The 17842-nt window shown below is 44.8% G+C and overlaps 1 protein-coding gene across 1 annotated transcript; it reads right to left on the bottom strand.

Moving 5' to 3' along the window:
• Nucleotides 1-259: 259 nt before the first annotated feature.
• LOC102940179 (E3 ubiquitin/ISG15 ligase TRIM25) lies at nt 260-17457 on the bottom strand. Its single transcript, XM_007065050.4, has 6 exons — nt 16828-17457; nt 12103-12198; nt 11146-11379; nt 8266-8428; nt 5444-5506; nt 260-856 (listed from the first exon to the last, which is right to left on the bottom strand). Exons 1-6 carry the CDS (start codon nt 17416-17418, stop codon nt 315-317), a joined length of 1689 nt encoding a protein of 562 aa, XP_007065112.3. The 5' UTR covers nt 17419-17457; the 3' UTR covers nt 260-314.
• Between the last annotated feature and the right edge of the window lie 385 nt (nt 17458-17842).

The following is a 17842-nucleotide window of genomic DNA, read 5'->3' as shown; positions in this document are numbered from 1 at the left end:
ATAAAATCCAGGAGTCTTGGTTCCCAGCCTCTTCAGAATTACAAAGGTAATGGAACACCAGGGAGAAATGGTGCATAAAGGAAAGGCTGGTGTAAACAGGTGGATGATAGTCCCGTCACCTCCAGATGACCCTGAGTAGTGAACAAACTTCTCCCAGGGGAATATCAAGTGTAAACACCATTTTGCATCACCTGCTTTTTTACCTGTAGCCAAGCAATTAAAAAAACCTACCTCTGCAGCCTAAGGTAGAAGTGAATTTTATTAGCAACAAAGAGCCCTTGTGGGCTACAGGGAGCAAGTCTGCCCTTACTGCTTCAAGGTAATGGATGCTGCTTCAAGGTAATGGAGCCGCCGCTGCTCACCATGACTGCAGGATACAGTGGCTCTGTGAATGTGGTCAGGAAGCGGTAGATGAGGTTCATGGTGTTGGTGACACCATAGAAAGTCAGGGAGCCAGCAGCATAGTCCAGGAAGACGCCGATGATCTTGTAATAGCTGCCCTTCACCACGGTTTGGATGTTGTTGTGCCAGACGGAGAACTTCAAGGAGTCCCACTCCAAGCACCAGGAGGTATTGTTCCGGCCAATCAGGTAAAAGATACAGCTCTTCCCAGTCTTGTGCATATAACTGTAGGTTGCTCCCAAGCAGACCCATGAGTCTGAGACCTCGACTTCCCAGTAATGGCAGCCCTCACACAAGCTGCGGGTACACAAGACCTGTGGCCAGTGGTTGAATCCCTGGCAGGACCCGAAGAAAGACTCCATCAGGATGCCCATGTTCAGCACGGAGTGGGTCTCCTTGAACAGCAAGAGCTCCTCGCTGGCGGTGTTGGGATCGAAGTTCAGATTGCAGTAGTCTGTTTCACAGGAGGCAAAAGGAGATACAGCCAAAGTGAATCCACTCCTGACAGGTGTGGGGAGGGAGGCATCAAACTGTGTCCTGCTCAGTCTAGTTCTGTTCCCAGACCAGAAGGGTGGGGAACACTATGATGAAGGGACTGATATTAGCTATTCCTACCATGAAAGTGGCAAGGGGCTGTTTCCTCTCTCCACAGAGAGGATTTGCCGCTAGTGGTAAGAGAAGTGGTGGTCATGTAATGCACTAAAAAAAATCCAATACATGCCCAAGTTACTCTGGGAAGGACTATGGCAGATTTCATCTCACCTACACTGGCATTACCCCAGGGTTACTCTGACTTCAGTGCTGTTAACGCCTGAGTTTTCCCTGGTGTGAATGAGAGAAAGCCACAAGGGCTGCTGCTCGTGTCCTAGACAGCACTGAGCATCCTGTCAGTATTTAAAAACATACTACTGCTTGAGACAGGTACAAGCTTCCCTTCTGGCACAGAAGTAGCCTGAAAGAGCAAGCACTATATGGAGCTCCAGATCAGAGCCTTAGCTGCAAATTCAAGTGGTCCATGTAGGTCATAGTGTATGGTCTCTTTTCCTTGTGCTCCCCTGTCTGTATCCACCTCTTCTCTTACCTTATGCTTAGATTGTAAGCTCCAAAGAGGTAGGACTGTTCTTTTTGTTCGGTTCATACAGTGGGAAACACAATGGGGACCTGGCCCATGACTAGGGCTCCTAGGTGCTATAATCATACAAATAATACTATGAACATTTTTTATTACTCTTCTGTCCTGCGCTCTTAAAATGTAATATGCTGTGTAGGTAAAAGTGTGCTTTTTTGCAAGGAAATGTCATGTGTATCTAAAGTTAAAGGAAAAAACCCACATGGTGTAATACTGTATCTGAGAAATAACATATGATCACATACGTGTAGTACACTGCAAGGGAGAGGAGTCAAAGTTGCGTCTACAACCGTAACTCTGGCCTGTCCTGTCTTCCAAATATTTAACTGTGCAGCCTTAATTGTCTCCTCCTTGGCTTTTATTAAAATAAAAAAAAACAGTGAGGGGGAGAAGAGAGGGAAGAGGAAACCCCCCAGTAAAACAAAGCCACTTTCCTCTCCAGAACGTTTGAAACTCTCTGTTGGCCTACAAATTGGTTGTAACAAGTGTAAATTCCATAATATGAAATTATTTGGCTAGACACCTCTAGGAACACCCTATCCCAGGTAATTTAGGGGGAAGCTTCTCTACTGTGCAACTTAACTGGTGTATGGGAGACAACAACACTTCTCCTTCCAATTCCTAGAGTGAATTACAGCAGGTGTCCCACCTGTGACCCTTAAAAGGTGAGTGGCAGCTCTCCCTGAGCTTGCCACACCTTCAGCATGCTGTTCGCTCTTCTGCTAGCTTAGCCCCACGTGATGTACATGGGGCTTGCAGCCTTCCAGAACATCACTCGGGGTCTGATCCTGCTCCCATTCAAGTCAATGGGGATGTGGTCAGGTCCATCATTAGCCTAGTTAACCCCCCTCTGTAAGATGTCCTGGCTCACATGCACAGTACATTTTTTATTTTTTTTATTTTTCAGTCAAAATAAGCCCAGTTTTCACTGAAGCACTTGGACTCTTCTCATTGAGGACTGTTGACATAGCAAAGCTCAGTTTCTATCCTGAGCTATTTTGGCTGTAGAGTGGCTTCAGAAACCTGCAAGATTATTTTTAATAAGTATATTTTCCCCACTCTCCTGGTACGCCAACAAGCCAATCTGATTTTTTTGAACAAAAATGGATCTTGAAGCCAAAACAATCTTTTTTTTAAAATTTAATTTAGCTTGAAAGGAGAGCGTTTCAAGAAGTTCTGAATAACTATATAAATAGGGGTGTAGAATGGATACAGCAGCTTTAACTATCGCAGTTGTCTCTTCATAACATAATAATTTAAAAGTCCTATAAGATAAGACCCCCTTCTACCTTGTCTCTCTAATCAAGAAGTTATGCATATAGGGCCCAGTCCTTTTCTGAAGCCAGACGCAAAATTGGGCTTAGGTTTTTTTTTCTTTTCCCTCCAAAGACAACTCCCACCCAGAACTTTTCATTATTTATGCTGTGGGCTAACTTTTTGCTTCTAATTCAGCCAATGAAAATAATTCTAGTCAGTTTCACTCTCCAGTATAGTGCTGCAGGGTTTGGGTTGTTGGAGAAAATTTTAATTCAAACAAAACCCTTTTGATAATTAAGAAACTTAAAACATTTCCCTTCACTTTAGGGTTTGTATAGGAAAAATAATTGGTCTCAAAACTAACTTTAGTCTTAAATTCTCTTTTGTGCAATAGCTAACTTTAAATTTGTAACCAATACTAAGATTATTTCATATCACTTTTCCTCTTAACTCCTTTCTATTAAGACATGGTAGATCCAATTCAGGACAGATACAGAACACAAAATCCTAGTACTAAGTAGAAATGAGTTGTTTTTTTTTTAAAGTACTTGCTCAGGTATTCTTAAAACTAGGCAGAGCTACCTGGCTTTGCTCTATTCTGAATATAAAGGAATACTTTTTTTTTATGAGCCTGAATCCAGCCTGTAATTCTGCAAGCACAGTTTAGACCTACAATTAATTGCAGTTGCAAATGTTAGACTAGATCCAGTTACTTCATTGTGCCCACAAATCAAGTACTTAGGCTACTGAATCTTATCACTTGTGCCTGCAATTAGTTGCAGTTGAAAAAAACCACAAACAGACAATTGTGTCTGCAAAATTAGAGATAATATTTCAAAAGCAGACCCATACTGTTAACAACATGATCTCTCATCAAAAATACACTAACGATTAAAGGAATATTGTTAGTTTTTTTAAAAATACACCTGATTTATACTACACAAACTTTAGATTATTACAACTGAAATAATTTAAAAAATCTAACTCACCTGTTACTATATTCATTTTATTTTTTGCATTTCTCTCAGCTTAGATAGTTGTCAATTTCACTTTTGTTCAGTCAGCTCCTAGTCTATTTCAAGCTTGGTTTTATCCCAGAATGCCTTGGCACTTAGGTTTCAAGAACCAGGGAACCTGTTTCCATTAGAATTTCCAAACAAATCCATAGAAACATGGCTTTTGGTCTTGAGTTTCTGTAAAACTCATTTTTCTTAATTTTTTTTTACTAAACCTAAATTTTGCGTTAAACCTGACCTGATGGCATCCTCTGGGTCTACACTGAAATCTCTCCTGATATCAACAGTAAAACTACAGGTCAGGCAACCTTTGCTTTAGTCTGAAATTGTTTAAACAAGATGCAACTAGTAAACTGATTGGAAAGACGCCTATGCATTTCCTGCTTTGACGGACATAGGGTAGAATTGATTCCGGTAATGGTGAGGGCTTCTTTGGCCCCTGTCATAGTATGAGCCAAGGCAGCTCTAAACTCGAGCTGCAACAACCTCTATGGACTATTGCAACCCTGTAGTATAGCTGTTTATAGCTTCGAAACACCCCAGCACCACCTGGTGTCTTGGAGGTTCTGCAGCTAGGGGGTGGCTGCATAGAGGCAGATATTCTGGCCATGTGCCTGCTAGTAAAGCTCCCTACATAGAGAGGTTCTTTATTGCTGGTTTGCCAATGAATTTCCCGTAGGAACTGTGTGGAAGCAGGCACCAGGCATCGTACTGTGTTCAAGTAAGTGGTTAGAGATCCTCTGTTCTCATTAGACTGAATGGCACACCATGACTTTCGCTCATATTAAAAGTGACACTTTGGATAGATATTAGGGGGATGGGCTATATGTGTGTGTATGAACTTCATAGACATGAGGCTTTCATCCAAATCAAAAGCCTCATGTCTATGAAGTTCATACACACACACATAGCCTATCCCCCTACTATCTATCCAAAGTGTCACTTTAATATTACTTGGCACTTCTATAGAGTCTTTCATCTGAAGAGCCCCAAGCACTTCACGAAATCTTTACTAAAGAAGCCTGAAAACCTCCCTGTGAAGTAGGTAATGGCCATGGTCCAAATGGGTGAAGCTGACACTGGGGTCTACCCAGGGTCACCCCAAAGAGTCGGTGTCAGAGCTGGGAACAAACCCCCGACCTCCTGACTCCCATTCTCTTCCCACGAAACAATGCTTTCTTTTCAATGAGAAGCGTTCTCTCCATTAAGGGCCAATCCTGCCCTTGTTTAAATAACAGCAAAACTCCCATTTCCAGCAGTGCCGGGTTCAGGCCTTTCGATTACAAGCTCTTTGGGGCAGGGACTTTTCAGTCCCGTTTGTACGGCACCAGCTACATATGGAGATCACACGACACACGGCCATTAGTCTGTTGCCCTGCAGATGGCCGTTGTGTCTACAGTTCTGCTGCACTAGCCAAAGTGGCCCACGTCTGCTCCGCACAACTCACATTGTTCTCGCAATAAACATTTTGCTGCATCTTTGGCTGGTCTGCTCAGTCTTGTGTCAAACTGTGGCAACTTCAGCTTGTTGAGCTCCCTCAGTTGAGGACACCCTCAACTCGAGCAGTTACCCTGCACCCTCCCCAGAAGCCAGAAAAAGAAGACTGGGGAAAAGGACAAATGTGGTACCAACACCTACATTTCAGGAGGCTCTTCCTGTCCATATCTGCTGGTATCACCTCATAGGGTTGCATTGTTATTCCTGTAAGATGAAAGAGACACAGCAGGGGCTTACGCTGCTTGGGAAGTGCAGGTGGATGTGTGAGCTTTGGATCAGATGGGTGGGGTGGGGGCAAAAAGCCACCACCTTTCACTGGGGACCTTTATCCCTCTCCCAAAGTGAAGTGTTCTACAGGCTGGAAAATGTTCAGTTAAGGTAACTGGCCCATTTTGACACATCTCTGCATGTGTGAGCTCCTGGCCAGAGCTGGACCCAGAAACACCACAAGAGAAGCTGTTCTTACAGTATTTCCCAGCCTGGTCAGAAACCTTTTAAGTCTGTTCTCCTGCGATTTCTAGCAATAGGAGCTTGGACAAAGTACCTGACTTTGGATGTGTATTCAAACTGAAGCCTTGTGAAATTAATCCATCCCTCTCATGTGTGACCCTGACTGGGTGCACCTCTGTATTCATATCCTACACAGTACTGTAAAAATCTTTGCACAAAATATGCCTTGAGGTATCATTTGAAAACTAATCACTCAATGCTCAGTAACCTCATGGTGAAATGTATGCAGCAACATTGCGTGTAAAAGTATGAAATCTCCCCTGTATAATGTTAAAGCACGTGTTCAAACTCACATAGCCCCGATTAGATAAAACTGGTCAAGCAGGTCTTAATCACAGGGGTGTGTATTTACCTCAATTTGCATGTATGCTGTATACAGTCCTCAGACAGTGAGAGGAAAAAGGAAGACCACAAAGAAAATCTGAATCTCAGCAAACAGAGGGGACAGAAGGAACCACATGAACCTCTTCCCACCCCCAAGACTCCATGTCTCCTTGCTCAGCTGGAAAGAACTTTATCTAGGGGTCACACTCAGGGAAATGCATTTCAAAGGGTGACTGTACTCTAAAAATGAGGGGCAGAAATACCCCAAGTTCTCTCCCTATCCATCTCTTTTCAACCTAAGAATGCAAAAGAAACAGCCTGTGGACTTTGGGGGCAGATCCTGACCTGAAATTTGGTCAGCAGTGATACTGGGAACCTGTGGTAAGAACTTCACCTTGAACACATCTAGTCTGTTTAGTACTAGGAAGTGTTTTATCTGTTTCTTGTAACCATTTTTGCCTTTAATGCCTTATTACTTGTACTCAAAGTCTACCTCTTTGTAGTTAAAGAAACGTTTTTGTTCTTTAATCAAAATTAATCCAGTGTGGGTAATTCCATTTAAAAGGGGCAAGTTGTTGTATATTAGTCCCTTACAGGGACAACCAACCTTTGTTATCTGAACTGTCCAGGAGAGGACTGGACAGTGCAGAACAAAATACACATTTTTGGGGAAGGGCTGAGATTGGGAGTGTGGTGGAGTCCCCCTACAAGTGGTAACTAAGCCTGGTGGAAGCCAGCATGTGACTGAAGAGAGGCTGCAGCCACACACACACGCTCAGGGTTTTACCTGCATGCTGGCAGGCTGTTGGTGAGCTACCCAGGTGGGAGCTACAGAAGTAAAGCATTAAGAGGCCTCTAAAGTTGCAGGGTGGGGTGACACAGCCCCTCACCAGTCTGATTGCATCCCAAAATGCCATAGTGGCATAGTCAGCAGGATTTATACACAGCTGGCTATCTGAAATGAGATTCATACTTTAAGTACCCGGGTCACAGTTTTAAGTGGCTGGGAACAGTCAAAGGTTAGTTTTGTTATTTTCTGTTTGCATATTTCAGGTAAGGGAACTAGAAACAGTAAAGCATAAACAGGAGTGAATACCAGCAAAGCATCGATAAAGCTAGGGCTGGCCAGGCTGGAGAAAACACCAGCTACCCCCAGGTTAGCTGATAGCCACTGGAGGATGGTATGTAGAGGTAGTGGTGGAAATTGTCATAGACCCATTGAAGTGAATGGAGCTCTTCTGACCTATGCCAGTCAAGGGTCTGGTCCTTGGTGACTGAACTGGAGGGACAGTCTGTTCTGACTGGAGCTAGAGGAGGGAGTCCCCACCGTGGACTCCAGTCCCCTTTTCTAGTGCCCCAATCGAGAAGTTAATGGGAAGACGCTGGTGGCTGATAGCACATTCTACAGGCAAAAGCATGAGCACTAAATGGGAAAGTGAGCTGGAGGAGACAATAGGACTCAGTGTAGGAACAAGAGCCCAGAGATGAGACTTCACAGGCTCGGAGGTTCCTCAATAAAACCGTGTGACGGAAGTGGGAGGTTAGTACCCCTGAAACTGGATACATGAAATTATGAGGAACAAAGTTGTTCAAAGCCAGTGGGTGACTAGGTAGCTAAGCAATTCAAGAAACTATTCATCAGATGTATCTTCCAGTCTCTTGCTCCATAAAGGGTCTCTACTTGGGCTCCCAATAGAAGGCTGGTGGCGCTAGATCCATAGATGCAATCTCTGAATGCTCTGCAAAGCAGCATCGAGGGAGTCAACCGACCTATTGTCTAGACCAGCCAGATATAAGTTCACAGCCATTCATGAGAGGAGGAGGAGGAGTTCAAGGGAGGAAATGGTGACCACCCTAGACCGGAGAGGCAGGGGATATTTTGGAGTCCCCACCTGGTCTATAGTCCATGGTAAAACAGAATTCCCCACTGAAAACCTGGTGAGGGTGGGGTATTCCCTGTTTGAGCCACTAAAAATATATATGCCATGGCCAGGACTCTGTACAGGGAGATCAGTAAGCAGGATGTTTTCCTAGGCATCCAAAGGAACTGGAACCTGGGAATGCATTGCACAGAAAATGCCCCCTTTAGGAGAAAAGCATTCAGATCTCAACGGAAGAAGCTCACTCACCTTTCATGAGGATTTTATTGATGAAGCAGAGGCCAACCATCGCTAGCTGAGCCTTCAGGTCACCCAGAGTCTGTCTAAGGCTGACAAAGCTCGAGCTCTCCTCGCACTTCAGACTGACGACGGGTTCAGTGCAGGCTCCCAACTTCTTGAGGTTTGGGAATTCCTAGCAGGACAGAAACCTTTTTTTTAAAAAAAAAACCTCCTCAGCGTTCATGGAAAACAGGCCACGGGACGAGATCTGATCCCCTTCCTTCCATGGACTCCACAGAGTGAAAGGGACTTCTTGGAGAGTAAGGAGACCCTAAACTGGGGTAAGCGCACTGGAATCTGGCCCATAATGAATTTTTCTAACTCAGCCCTCTCACCAATCCGCTCTGAGGAAGGATCCAGAGTGTATGTATGAAGGGGTACATGTCAAGAGGACCCCCTGGCTTGAAGTGGTTTCCATCATATACAGGGTTTACAGTTTGGTTCAATGGCTCTCGGCACCCCCACTATACACATTGTTCCAGCACCCTGAGCTGGGTGACATTTGCCTCAGTGCAGAGACCTACTCTGCAGCCTATGCACCACTTAAGTTCCCCTTATGCCCTCAAAATAGGGTTTAAGTAGTGCACAGGCCGCGGCACAGGGTGGAATTGCCCCTTTCTGAAGCACTTGTTTGGATGAAATAACAGACTTTATAGCCACTCGAACGGCCAGACAAGATCCTTTCCTCCATTTTGCTGGAGTCTTTGTTATCCAAGTAAATCCTCTTGGATTTCACTGAAACGTTGACTTCTTTTTTTGGTGTTAAGAAAAGTTCCCTGCTGCCTCAGAACAGAAGCATGCAGTCCAGAAAAAACAAACAGTTGCGCTTAAAGCAAGGATTAGTAGCATATGCAAGAAAGAATATTTAACAGCTCTGTGTGGCTACTGTGATGGTCCAATTTGTTACCATCTCACTGGATGATTTATTTCCAAAGCTAAAGAGGTTTTTTAAAAACAAAGTGAGTTTTAAGCCTCTTTCAATTTGGGAAATTTGGCCTCACTGTTAGCTTCAGAGGGGGGTGGGGGGGGGCTATGTTGATTTACACTAGCCACAGGGCTGGCTTTTTGGCTCATTCAGTCTCAAGGTGGTTATGGTCATGTTGCTTTGATTGTAGGAGGGTTCCAAAACTTCAAATGGAGTTGTGGGAAAAAATTCCCCCTACTTTGTACCCTATTAAATTCAGAACCAGGCAGATGTTTACCCAGCATGACGCGGCTTAGCTTTTGAGTGCATAATATTCCTCATAAATGTTTGAATTAGAAGATTCCCATCTGTTGATTTCCATATAAAGCCTGCAGTAAAATATATTCAGTGTGTTTTTCTTGTCCCTACCTTCATCAATCAGACAGAACCATGTTTTTGCAGAGCAACTGGGATGATTTGTATTGGTTTCCTGTCTTTCTCTTGGCCAGACCAGAACCTGCTAATCTTAAACACGTTTAGTAATGAATTAAATATTTTGCATCCTTGGACTCCAGAGTTTTGGGTTCAATCTCTGCTGTACCACAGCCTCTGTGTGAACTTGGTCAAGTCATTTACACTCTCCATGCCTTGGTTTCCCATCTGTAAAATGGGGATAACTCCGAGACTATTTGGACTGTAAGTTTTCTGTGGCAGGGGCTGTCACTTTCTATGTGTCTGGGGTGCTAGGTCCTGTACGATGACTCCCATCTTGGATAGGGCTTCTAGGTGCTTCTCTAATAATAGATTCACAGATTAAAGTCAGAAGTGGGGGAGGGATAGCTTAGTGGTCTGAGCATTAGCCTGCTAAACCCAGGATTCTGAGTTCAATCCTCGAGGGGGCCACTTAGCGATCTGGGGCAAAAATTGGGATTGGTCCTGATTTGAGCAGGGGGTTGGACTAGACCTCCTGAGGTCCCTTCCAACCCTGATATTCTATGATTAAGGGGCATCTCTGGTGTCTAGTCTGACCTCTTGCATAACACAGGGCAAAGAACCTTGCCCAGTAATTTCTGCCTCATGCCCCCACCTTCTGTTTGAGCAACAGCATCTCTTCTAGAAAGCTATCCCAGTCTTGATTTAAAGACTCTCAGTATAATAATCTGTCAGCCTTTAGCTAAAATAAAGCAAATGCAAATAGACGATCTTCTGCATTTGAAGTTTATTTTACCCCTTCACATCAATCAGAGGGCAAAGATGATACTGTAACTGTTAGTTTGTGATTATAATGAATAACGGTTGCATGCCATAATATTCCCCCTTATGTTCCTGGTCCCCATGGTTCTGTTTCCTAGGCTGATAAAGTGAAAATGATCAATAAAAATCGGTGCAGTAGTGATGGCTACAGGGTGTTCACAACTACTCTAATCTGAGAGTACATCTGCACCTGGAGGTGGGGGTGTGATTCTCGCTCAGAGGTGTACTTGTGCTAGCTCTCCTTGATCTAGCAGGCTACAACTAGAGCGTAGTTGGGGCAGCATGAGTGGCAGGGATGGGCGTTCTGTTTACGTGCCGATCTGCGACCCTAGGTGTGTACTCAGGGTGGCGGGACTTTATTAGCATGCCAGCGCTCTTCAAGCTGCCCTGTGTATCCTCAAGCTGGGAATCCCACCCCAGCTTCTCCCTGCAGAAGGTGCTGTAAGGAATGACCCAGAAAAGCGGTCTGTGAGACCCTTCTCAGCTACTCTAGCCATAGCCTCTACTCACCAAAAGTTGGTATAGGAAATTCACCACTACTGTACTTCTTGCCTGTAGCTGAAGTAACTGCAGGGGGCAGTGGTTGATGATGTGGATGCTAAGCATCAGGCCAGACCTCTTACACAAGGACAACTGGGCCATACTGATGGGTGCAGTTTACTGTGGTCACAGGTTGGAGGGGTGAACTCTACCTGCAGGAACTGTTGGTCACTTGCATTGTCAAGGAGGTCTGTCAGCCAGAGGTTCTGCTTGTTGAGGTCAGCAAGCTTCCCTTGCTTTTGCTGAATGGAATTCCCCAGATGGATCAGGGCTGCTCTCTCCTCCTTGTCCAAAAACTCCAACACCTTCACCTGCATTCGTTTGATCTCCTTTATAATCTCTGCAAAGCTTTGGTTCACCTCGTCTCTTGAATTCTTGACCACTTTCTGGGTGGGAAGGAGACACACACACACACGCACTCCAGTCACTGCTCTTTGTAACGCACATGGATTCAAGACCTGATGTGCTGATGCTCTCCCAAAAAGGGCCTCCCTCGCTCTCTCTGAGCAGGTTCTGGGCTATTGGCTCAGTAAATAGGATAACAAGAGGAAAAGGCCTCTGCCCCACAAGGATAGTTAAAGTACCTTTGGGCAGATTCTGCTGACCCTAGCTCATGCTGAGTAGTAGCTCACTCTGCAAGGGGATCGCTCCCACGGCTCCTCAGCATGTTAGGGGATCGGAATCTGACCCCCTTGAGGATCCTGCCTTGTAAGCTCCTTGGGACGGGGGACGGTCTTTTGGTTGTGTTTGTACAGGCCCTAGTACAGTGGATCATGGGCCACTGTTGGGGCTACGGGGTGATACAAATGAACAATAATAAAAAGGAGTAACTTTGTTCCTTCCTTGGAAAATCTTCCAATATTTTCTGTAATGTACACAAATGCCATTGAATTGAGGGTCTCTTTGATTGCTCAGTTACAGGGAGAGACCCTAATACTAGGTACCTCTGAGGGTAGAGACCCACCCCCCCAAATCTCTGGATCTCATGTGATACAGTGGCTCTTGTTTTAAGATCCACCATATTAAAGACCCTCTGACAGTTTGCCGTTTGGGAAATAATTTGGTTCATGCTGAGTCTAATGTATTCAGAGTGGAAGCAGCAGTTTTACCGTGAGATAGATCACCCTCCCTTTGTGTTTGTGACTGTCTGATGCCATCATCAGGATCTGGTTTTCCACATTGGCTTGTACTCTCTTGGCCTCCACCTGGGAAAGGAAGAAACATAGGGTCATAGAATATCAGGGTTGGAAGGGACCTCAGGAGGTCATCTAGTCCAACCCCTTGCTCAAAGCAGGACCAATCCCTAATTTTTGCCCCAGATCCCTAAATGGCCCCCTCAAGGATTGAACTCACAAGCCTGGGTTTAGCAGGCCAATGCTCAAACCACTGAGCTATCCCTTCCCCGCCATGAACATATTTACATTCACTGTAAATATATTCTCACCCTACATGTAGCATTCCATGACTACACAAATGCAAAATTCTCTGCAGAAGCCACTGGTCACTGAAGAATTGTGCTCCCGAATCTCAGCTTTCACTTAAAAAAAAAAAATAAAAAAAATCAAGTTCCGATGGTTGAGAAGACTTGGTAATCTGATGCAGTGTTGTCCTGAACCTGAGACAGCCTGTAACAATAGTTCTGAGTTGTCAGCTACTCCCATTCATCAAGGGAGTGTTCAATCTGAAACCTAAAGAGGATAATTTACATATCCATATTGTCAGTGAGTTATCTGCTAATCACTAATAAAAATATCCAGCTAATTGGCCAGTCCCTCAACAAATGTAAAGCAGCATAAGTCTATAAATACATATTTTCCATTTACATAGTGCTTCCATTTCAAAGCATTTTAGAAGCAGGAATCAGTAGGGCTCGTCAAAAATCTTCCATTAATTTTTTTTTATAGAGTGAAATGGGGTTTTTGACTTAAAAAAAAAAAAAAAAAAAGCCAGCTTTCCATGGGAAAAATTGATTTTTCAATTTTAAAAAAATCAGTGCTTGAAAACTGAAATATTTTGATTCAGATATGCTCCAGCCGTGCCTCAAGGAAGAGGTGGTTTAGGTGCCTCATGCTGCCGTTATGCACCAGGGCCCAGGACTCCCACGATGCACTGCCTTCTCCTCAACATTGGGAAGACTGTGATGCATTAAGGGAAATGTAGTCTGGTTGGGAGCCTAGCCCATAGAAGAGAATTCAGACATGAAGTAACCAGACTACAACTCCCATGAAGCATTGCAGAATTTCCAAATTGAAATATTTTGGATTTTGATTTTTTTCACTGAAAAGTTGAAATTTCCTGGGTAAGCCCATTTTCTGGCCAGCTTGAAGGATCATTTAAGTGCCTTGTGTAGTGGAATGGGGCAGCTGTTTAACAGTGCACAGCTAACACTACACAACAGGTCAGGTAGGAAAGTGAAAATTACCAGATCCACTTGAAACTGGAAAGGGTATTTAGATTGGCTGAATGTAACTGGTCAAAAAAAAAAAAACCTGCCCAGGAGACGGGCTAATGTCCCTAACTCTTATCAAAAGAGGCCTTTCATGACCACAAGGGATCCTTGAATTTACATCTCATCAGAGAGGTGGCACTTTCAACAGCACAGTCCTACACACAAACACCTTCCTGGGATGTTGGTTCAGTAGTAACCACAAAGGAATGCCAGCTTCACAGCTTCTGGTAGCAGCCTGTGTTTCCTGGGTGGTCTCCCATCCAAGTGTGATTAACAGTAATAGTATAATAAATGTACCATAAATTCACACTGTGCTTTACAGAACATGGTCTCATCCTGCAAAAAGCTCCTTGTACGCAGACCTCTTCACTCCCCCATAGGGCCTTGAATTCAAAAGGTGCTCTACAGTAAGAGATGTTCCCTGCCTTCAAGAACACATTGCCCAGGCCTCACCCTTCTTAGTCTGAGCTCTAACAAGCTCACAGCCCTGAGGAGCATGACCGCAGAAAAGCATCTGGCAATTTCTCGGCTCAGCTCCCTGCTGATTACAAACCTGATGAAACGCAGACTATCAAAAACCCAATGTTCCAACTGGCGCATCAGCCAAGCCTCTCCTAGGACACTATTACAAATGACAGATCCACTGCAAATTAACTTTATTCCAAAGGAGCAGATCAACAAATGGCCCTGCTTTGGCTTCAGCAGTTTTGTTCTGTCTGTTTCTGCACTGATTGACTTCTAAACAACCAGAAATAGAACGGACAGAGGAATACCTGCATCTCAGGGGATACTGGGCTATTTATTGCTAAGTGGTCAGGACCAGCTCCTCGTCTGCTGCAAGTCAGCAGAGCTTCTCTGATGTCAGTGGAGCTGGGCTAATTTACACTAGCTGAGGCTCTTGGCCCACGATACAGATATAAAAGAGCAAAGGCATGATATCCGGAGTTACAATCGGTTTCTGCCACGTATTTATAGCTGAGCAAAAGCTCTTACCTATTCTATGGGCTCTTCCTGGCGCCCATAACAGTGCTACGTGGGCATCAGTTCTATTACCCCTTCCCTCCAGCACTATCCGATTTCTGCAGAGAAGGCAACGACTGTCAGGAATCCGTTGTGCGCGGTTGCCGTTGTTCCATGACAAGATAAGCATGCTCAAATCTTGTGCTACAGCATGGCAGCTGAACTCCTTGCTGAGCCCAGGAAGGCCAGTTCAACAGCCTCCATCCCTGTGTCTTTTTGCCTGGTTGGCCAGGTCCACTAAAGAGGGGTTTTTGCCTTCCTCTGAAGCATCAGGTGTGGCCGCTGCCAGAGACAGGACCTTATGGGGAGTTGTTCAAGGGCATGTAGATGCCTGATTCCCATCGACTTTCAGTGCCTTTGAAAATCTCTGTTCCTAAATGTGAATCATGTCTCAGGACATTATAGTTAGATGTTATTTTTTTAAAATTAAAACTTGGCATTGAAGACATGGATACAGCAGGCAGGAAGCAATAGATGGGTAAAAGAAATGGGCACATGACAACCGGCATATGGGAGAGCTTTAAGCACACACTGTTGCAAAGAAAGGATGCTTCTGTGAGCTCTTTTCCAAAGCTCTCAGCAATGGCCTAATTCTGCTCTGACTGAACTCAATGGAAATTTTACCATGGACTTCAATGGGAGCAAAGGGAGAGGCCATCAGGGGGTGCTTCTGAAAATCCTATTCAACATATTTATACCAGGCTGCTGAATCTTAACCAGGTGCCATTTTATGATTATTTCCCCTCTTTATAGTATTCTGAAGTAAGGAAAAGATTTATTCCTTCCAATCCCTGCCCCCTCCCTTTTCCCTGTTCTCTACTCCAAACTAATCAGGAAGTGACACGGCTGTTGGAGAACCCAGTGGGATTACCTCCCACTGTAACCCACACACCTCCTGGGTGTGGTGCTCTGTCCCATCAAGTGGTACTGAGACCACTTAGAGAGAGATTAATGAGTTTGCTCTAAGGCCTTAGCTAATGGCCATGTGGCTTTTAGCTCATGCCATGGAGGCTCACGCATTTAGCTCCAGAGGTCCCAGGTTTGATCCCGCCCGCTGATGACTGGGGTCTGTCAGTGTTACATCACCACCAAGAATGCAAAATTCCATTCAACGGTTTCCTCCTCGACGCTTCTTATGTTCACTTGCAGATGGGCCTGTCTTTAGGGCTTCCCCCCCACAAAGAGTTTAGCTTCCACCCTCATCAAGTTCAATTGTCTCGGAGGTCTTCATTTGTTCAGAGGATAAAGATGTGGGAGGCCCAGTGGAGGTGGAGTGCTTTGATCCAATTTAGTAAGAAGCATTACGTCCCCTTCAATAAGGCTGGGGAAAAAAGCATTTTCCTCACATCTGGTTGGTGGTGTAGCCAGGCATACATGTTCCCCAGTAGACAGAGCATGGATTGATTAGATCAGTTTTTCCTAGGGAATATTTCAGGTCTCCTATTCTGCATCCCAGATTTTTTTTTTTTTTTTTTTTTTTTTAAATCTTGGGACAGATCCAAGCAGTTGGCAACTTGTTGCAGGCATTTTAGACAAGCTGCTCTGGAGTTAGGTACAAATTTACTTGTTCTCTCAAGAGAGCCACCTACTTTAATATCCCTGGAATTGCCTGCCCTGGAAGGAGACTGGGAATTGACTATACAGAGGGTGTGTCTCCACTAAAGGCCTGATCTAATTCTCCTTGAAATCAATGGACCAGATCCTCACATGTGGAAAATCAGCATAGCATCATTGATAGCTGATGATTACACCCATAGTCATCCCCTGGATTCCAGTGGGTGTTGTATCACTCTGTGAGTGAAGAAACTATTGCAAAGTCATTAACTGCCGGGTTGGTTGTCCTTGCGATGGTCACACATCTGCATGGTGATGTGTTTGATTATTCTGGTGCATTACATGCATAGGGCACCTTACAACAGTGGTTGTACCAGTGCATTCTGGGGGATTCCTGAAACGCCTATCCCATAATGCACAGCACTGTGGCTGAAAACAAGGGCTTCTGGGTAATTTTCAAAAGTGAAGTACTTCACTGTAGGCTGGTGTTAGAACTCTCTGAACCAGGACAGCTTCCCATTCGTACTGGTTCAACCAGACTTCTGCTAAAGATCTGACATAGGTGTTGTAACTAATTATTATGACCAGAGGTCTGGGGTGGCTGGTTTGTGTGGGTGCAAGTCTTTGCACAGGTGTTGCAAGCACAAGGAGTTCCAAAGAATGGTTCCTTCCCATGCTTTTTATGCAGTGTAGGCAGGGCTTTATTTCAGATCTAGATAGCTGCTTTTCTAGAGAACCCCACTCTTCCTCCTTATTAACCCCCGCCCCCTCCTTAGTCTGGGCTCAGAGGAAGAGAGACATCCATACTTACCACTTTCCTGGCTCTCTCCTCTTGTAGTGGGATTGCATCATGGTTCTTGTGTTCCTCTCGGATGCAGGTGTAGCAAACTAGCCCACCCTCCGTCCTACAGTACAGCTCCTGCAGCTTGTGGTGCTTCTGGCATAGTCTGGCTTTCAGGTCACCTATGGGTTCCAGCAGCTGGTGGTTCCTAAAAGTTTTGTTTTCATAGTGCAGCTGGGTATGGTTTTCACACAAGGAAGCCATGCACTGCAGGCAGGACTTGATGGACTTCACTTTCCTAGAGGAGCAGAGATCACAAGGGACATCATTTGGACCCGCTATGGGAAGCTTGGCTGTCGCCTGAGCCTCCTCCCGGGTGAACTTTTCTGCTATTTCTCCAAGGCTTATATTTTTGCGGAGTCGAGGCCGTGAGCTGAAGGGTTCTCGGCACTGTGGACAGTAGGGACACTCTCCAATCACAGCTTGGTGGTCCCAGTAATCCTGCAAGCAGTCCATGCAGAAGTTGTGCCCACAGGCAGTGGTGACTGGGTCTGTGAACACCTCCAAGCAGATCGGGCACACGATGTTGTCCTCAAGGAAAAAAAAATTTGTGTTGCTCATGGTGACAGAAGCCTCAGCTGGGATGCTCCCTCCCAGATCTGGGTATCTAGAGTTCTGGGAAACATGAACAGACACAAGTTTACTCATTGTATTCACCTTTCAAGACACTCTGTGGAAAGTGATTAATAGATTTGTAACATTTTTATGAAGCTAGATATTCTGATGTGAGAGATCATTAATAGATTTTTAAGGCAAAAAGGGACCGTTCTGATTTTCTAGTATGGCCTGGATAATTCAGGAGGTCAGTACTTCTGGTGGAACTCGGGCATATCAATTGATGGAGATCAATTGATACATCCGTAGGTAACAGGCGCTGGAACTAGGAGTGCTGGGGGTTCTGCCACACCCCCTGGCTTGAAGTAGTTTCCATCATATACTGGGTGTTAGGATATAGATATTCAGGCCTGTCTGTAAAGGCCTATAC

Source organism: Chelonia mydas, chromosome 14 (genome assembly GCF_015237465.2).
Source record: "Chelonia mydas isolate rCheMyd1 chromosome 14, rCheMyd1.pri.v2, whole genome shotgun sequence".
Taxonomy (NCBI): Eukaryota; Metazoa; Chordata; order Testudines; family Cheloniidae; genus Chelonia; species Chelonia mydas.
This window is presented reverse-complemented; position numbering and strand designations above follow the sequence as displayed.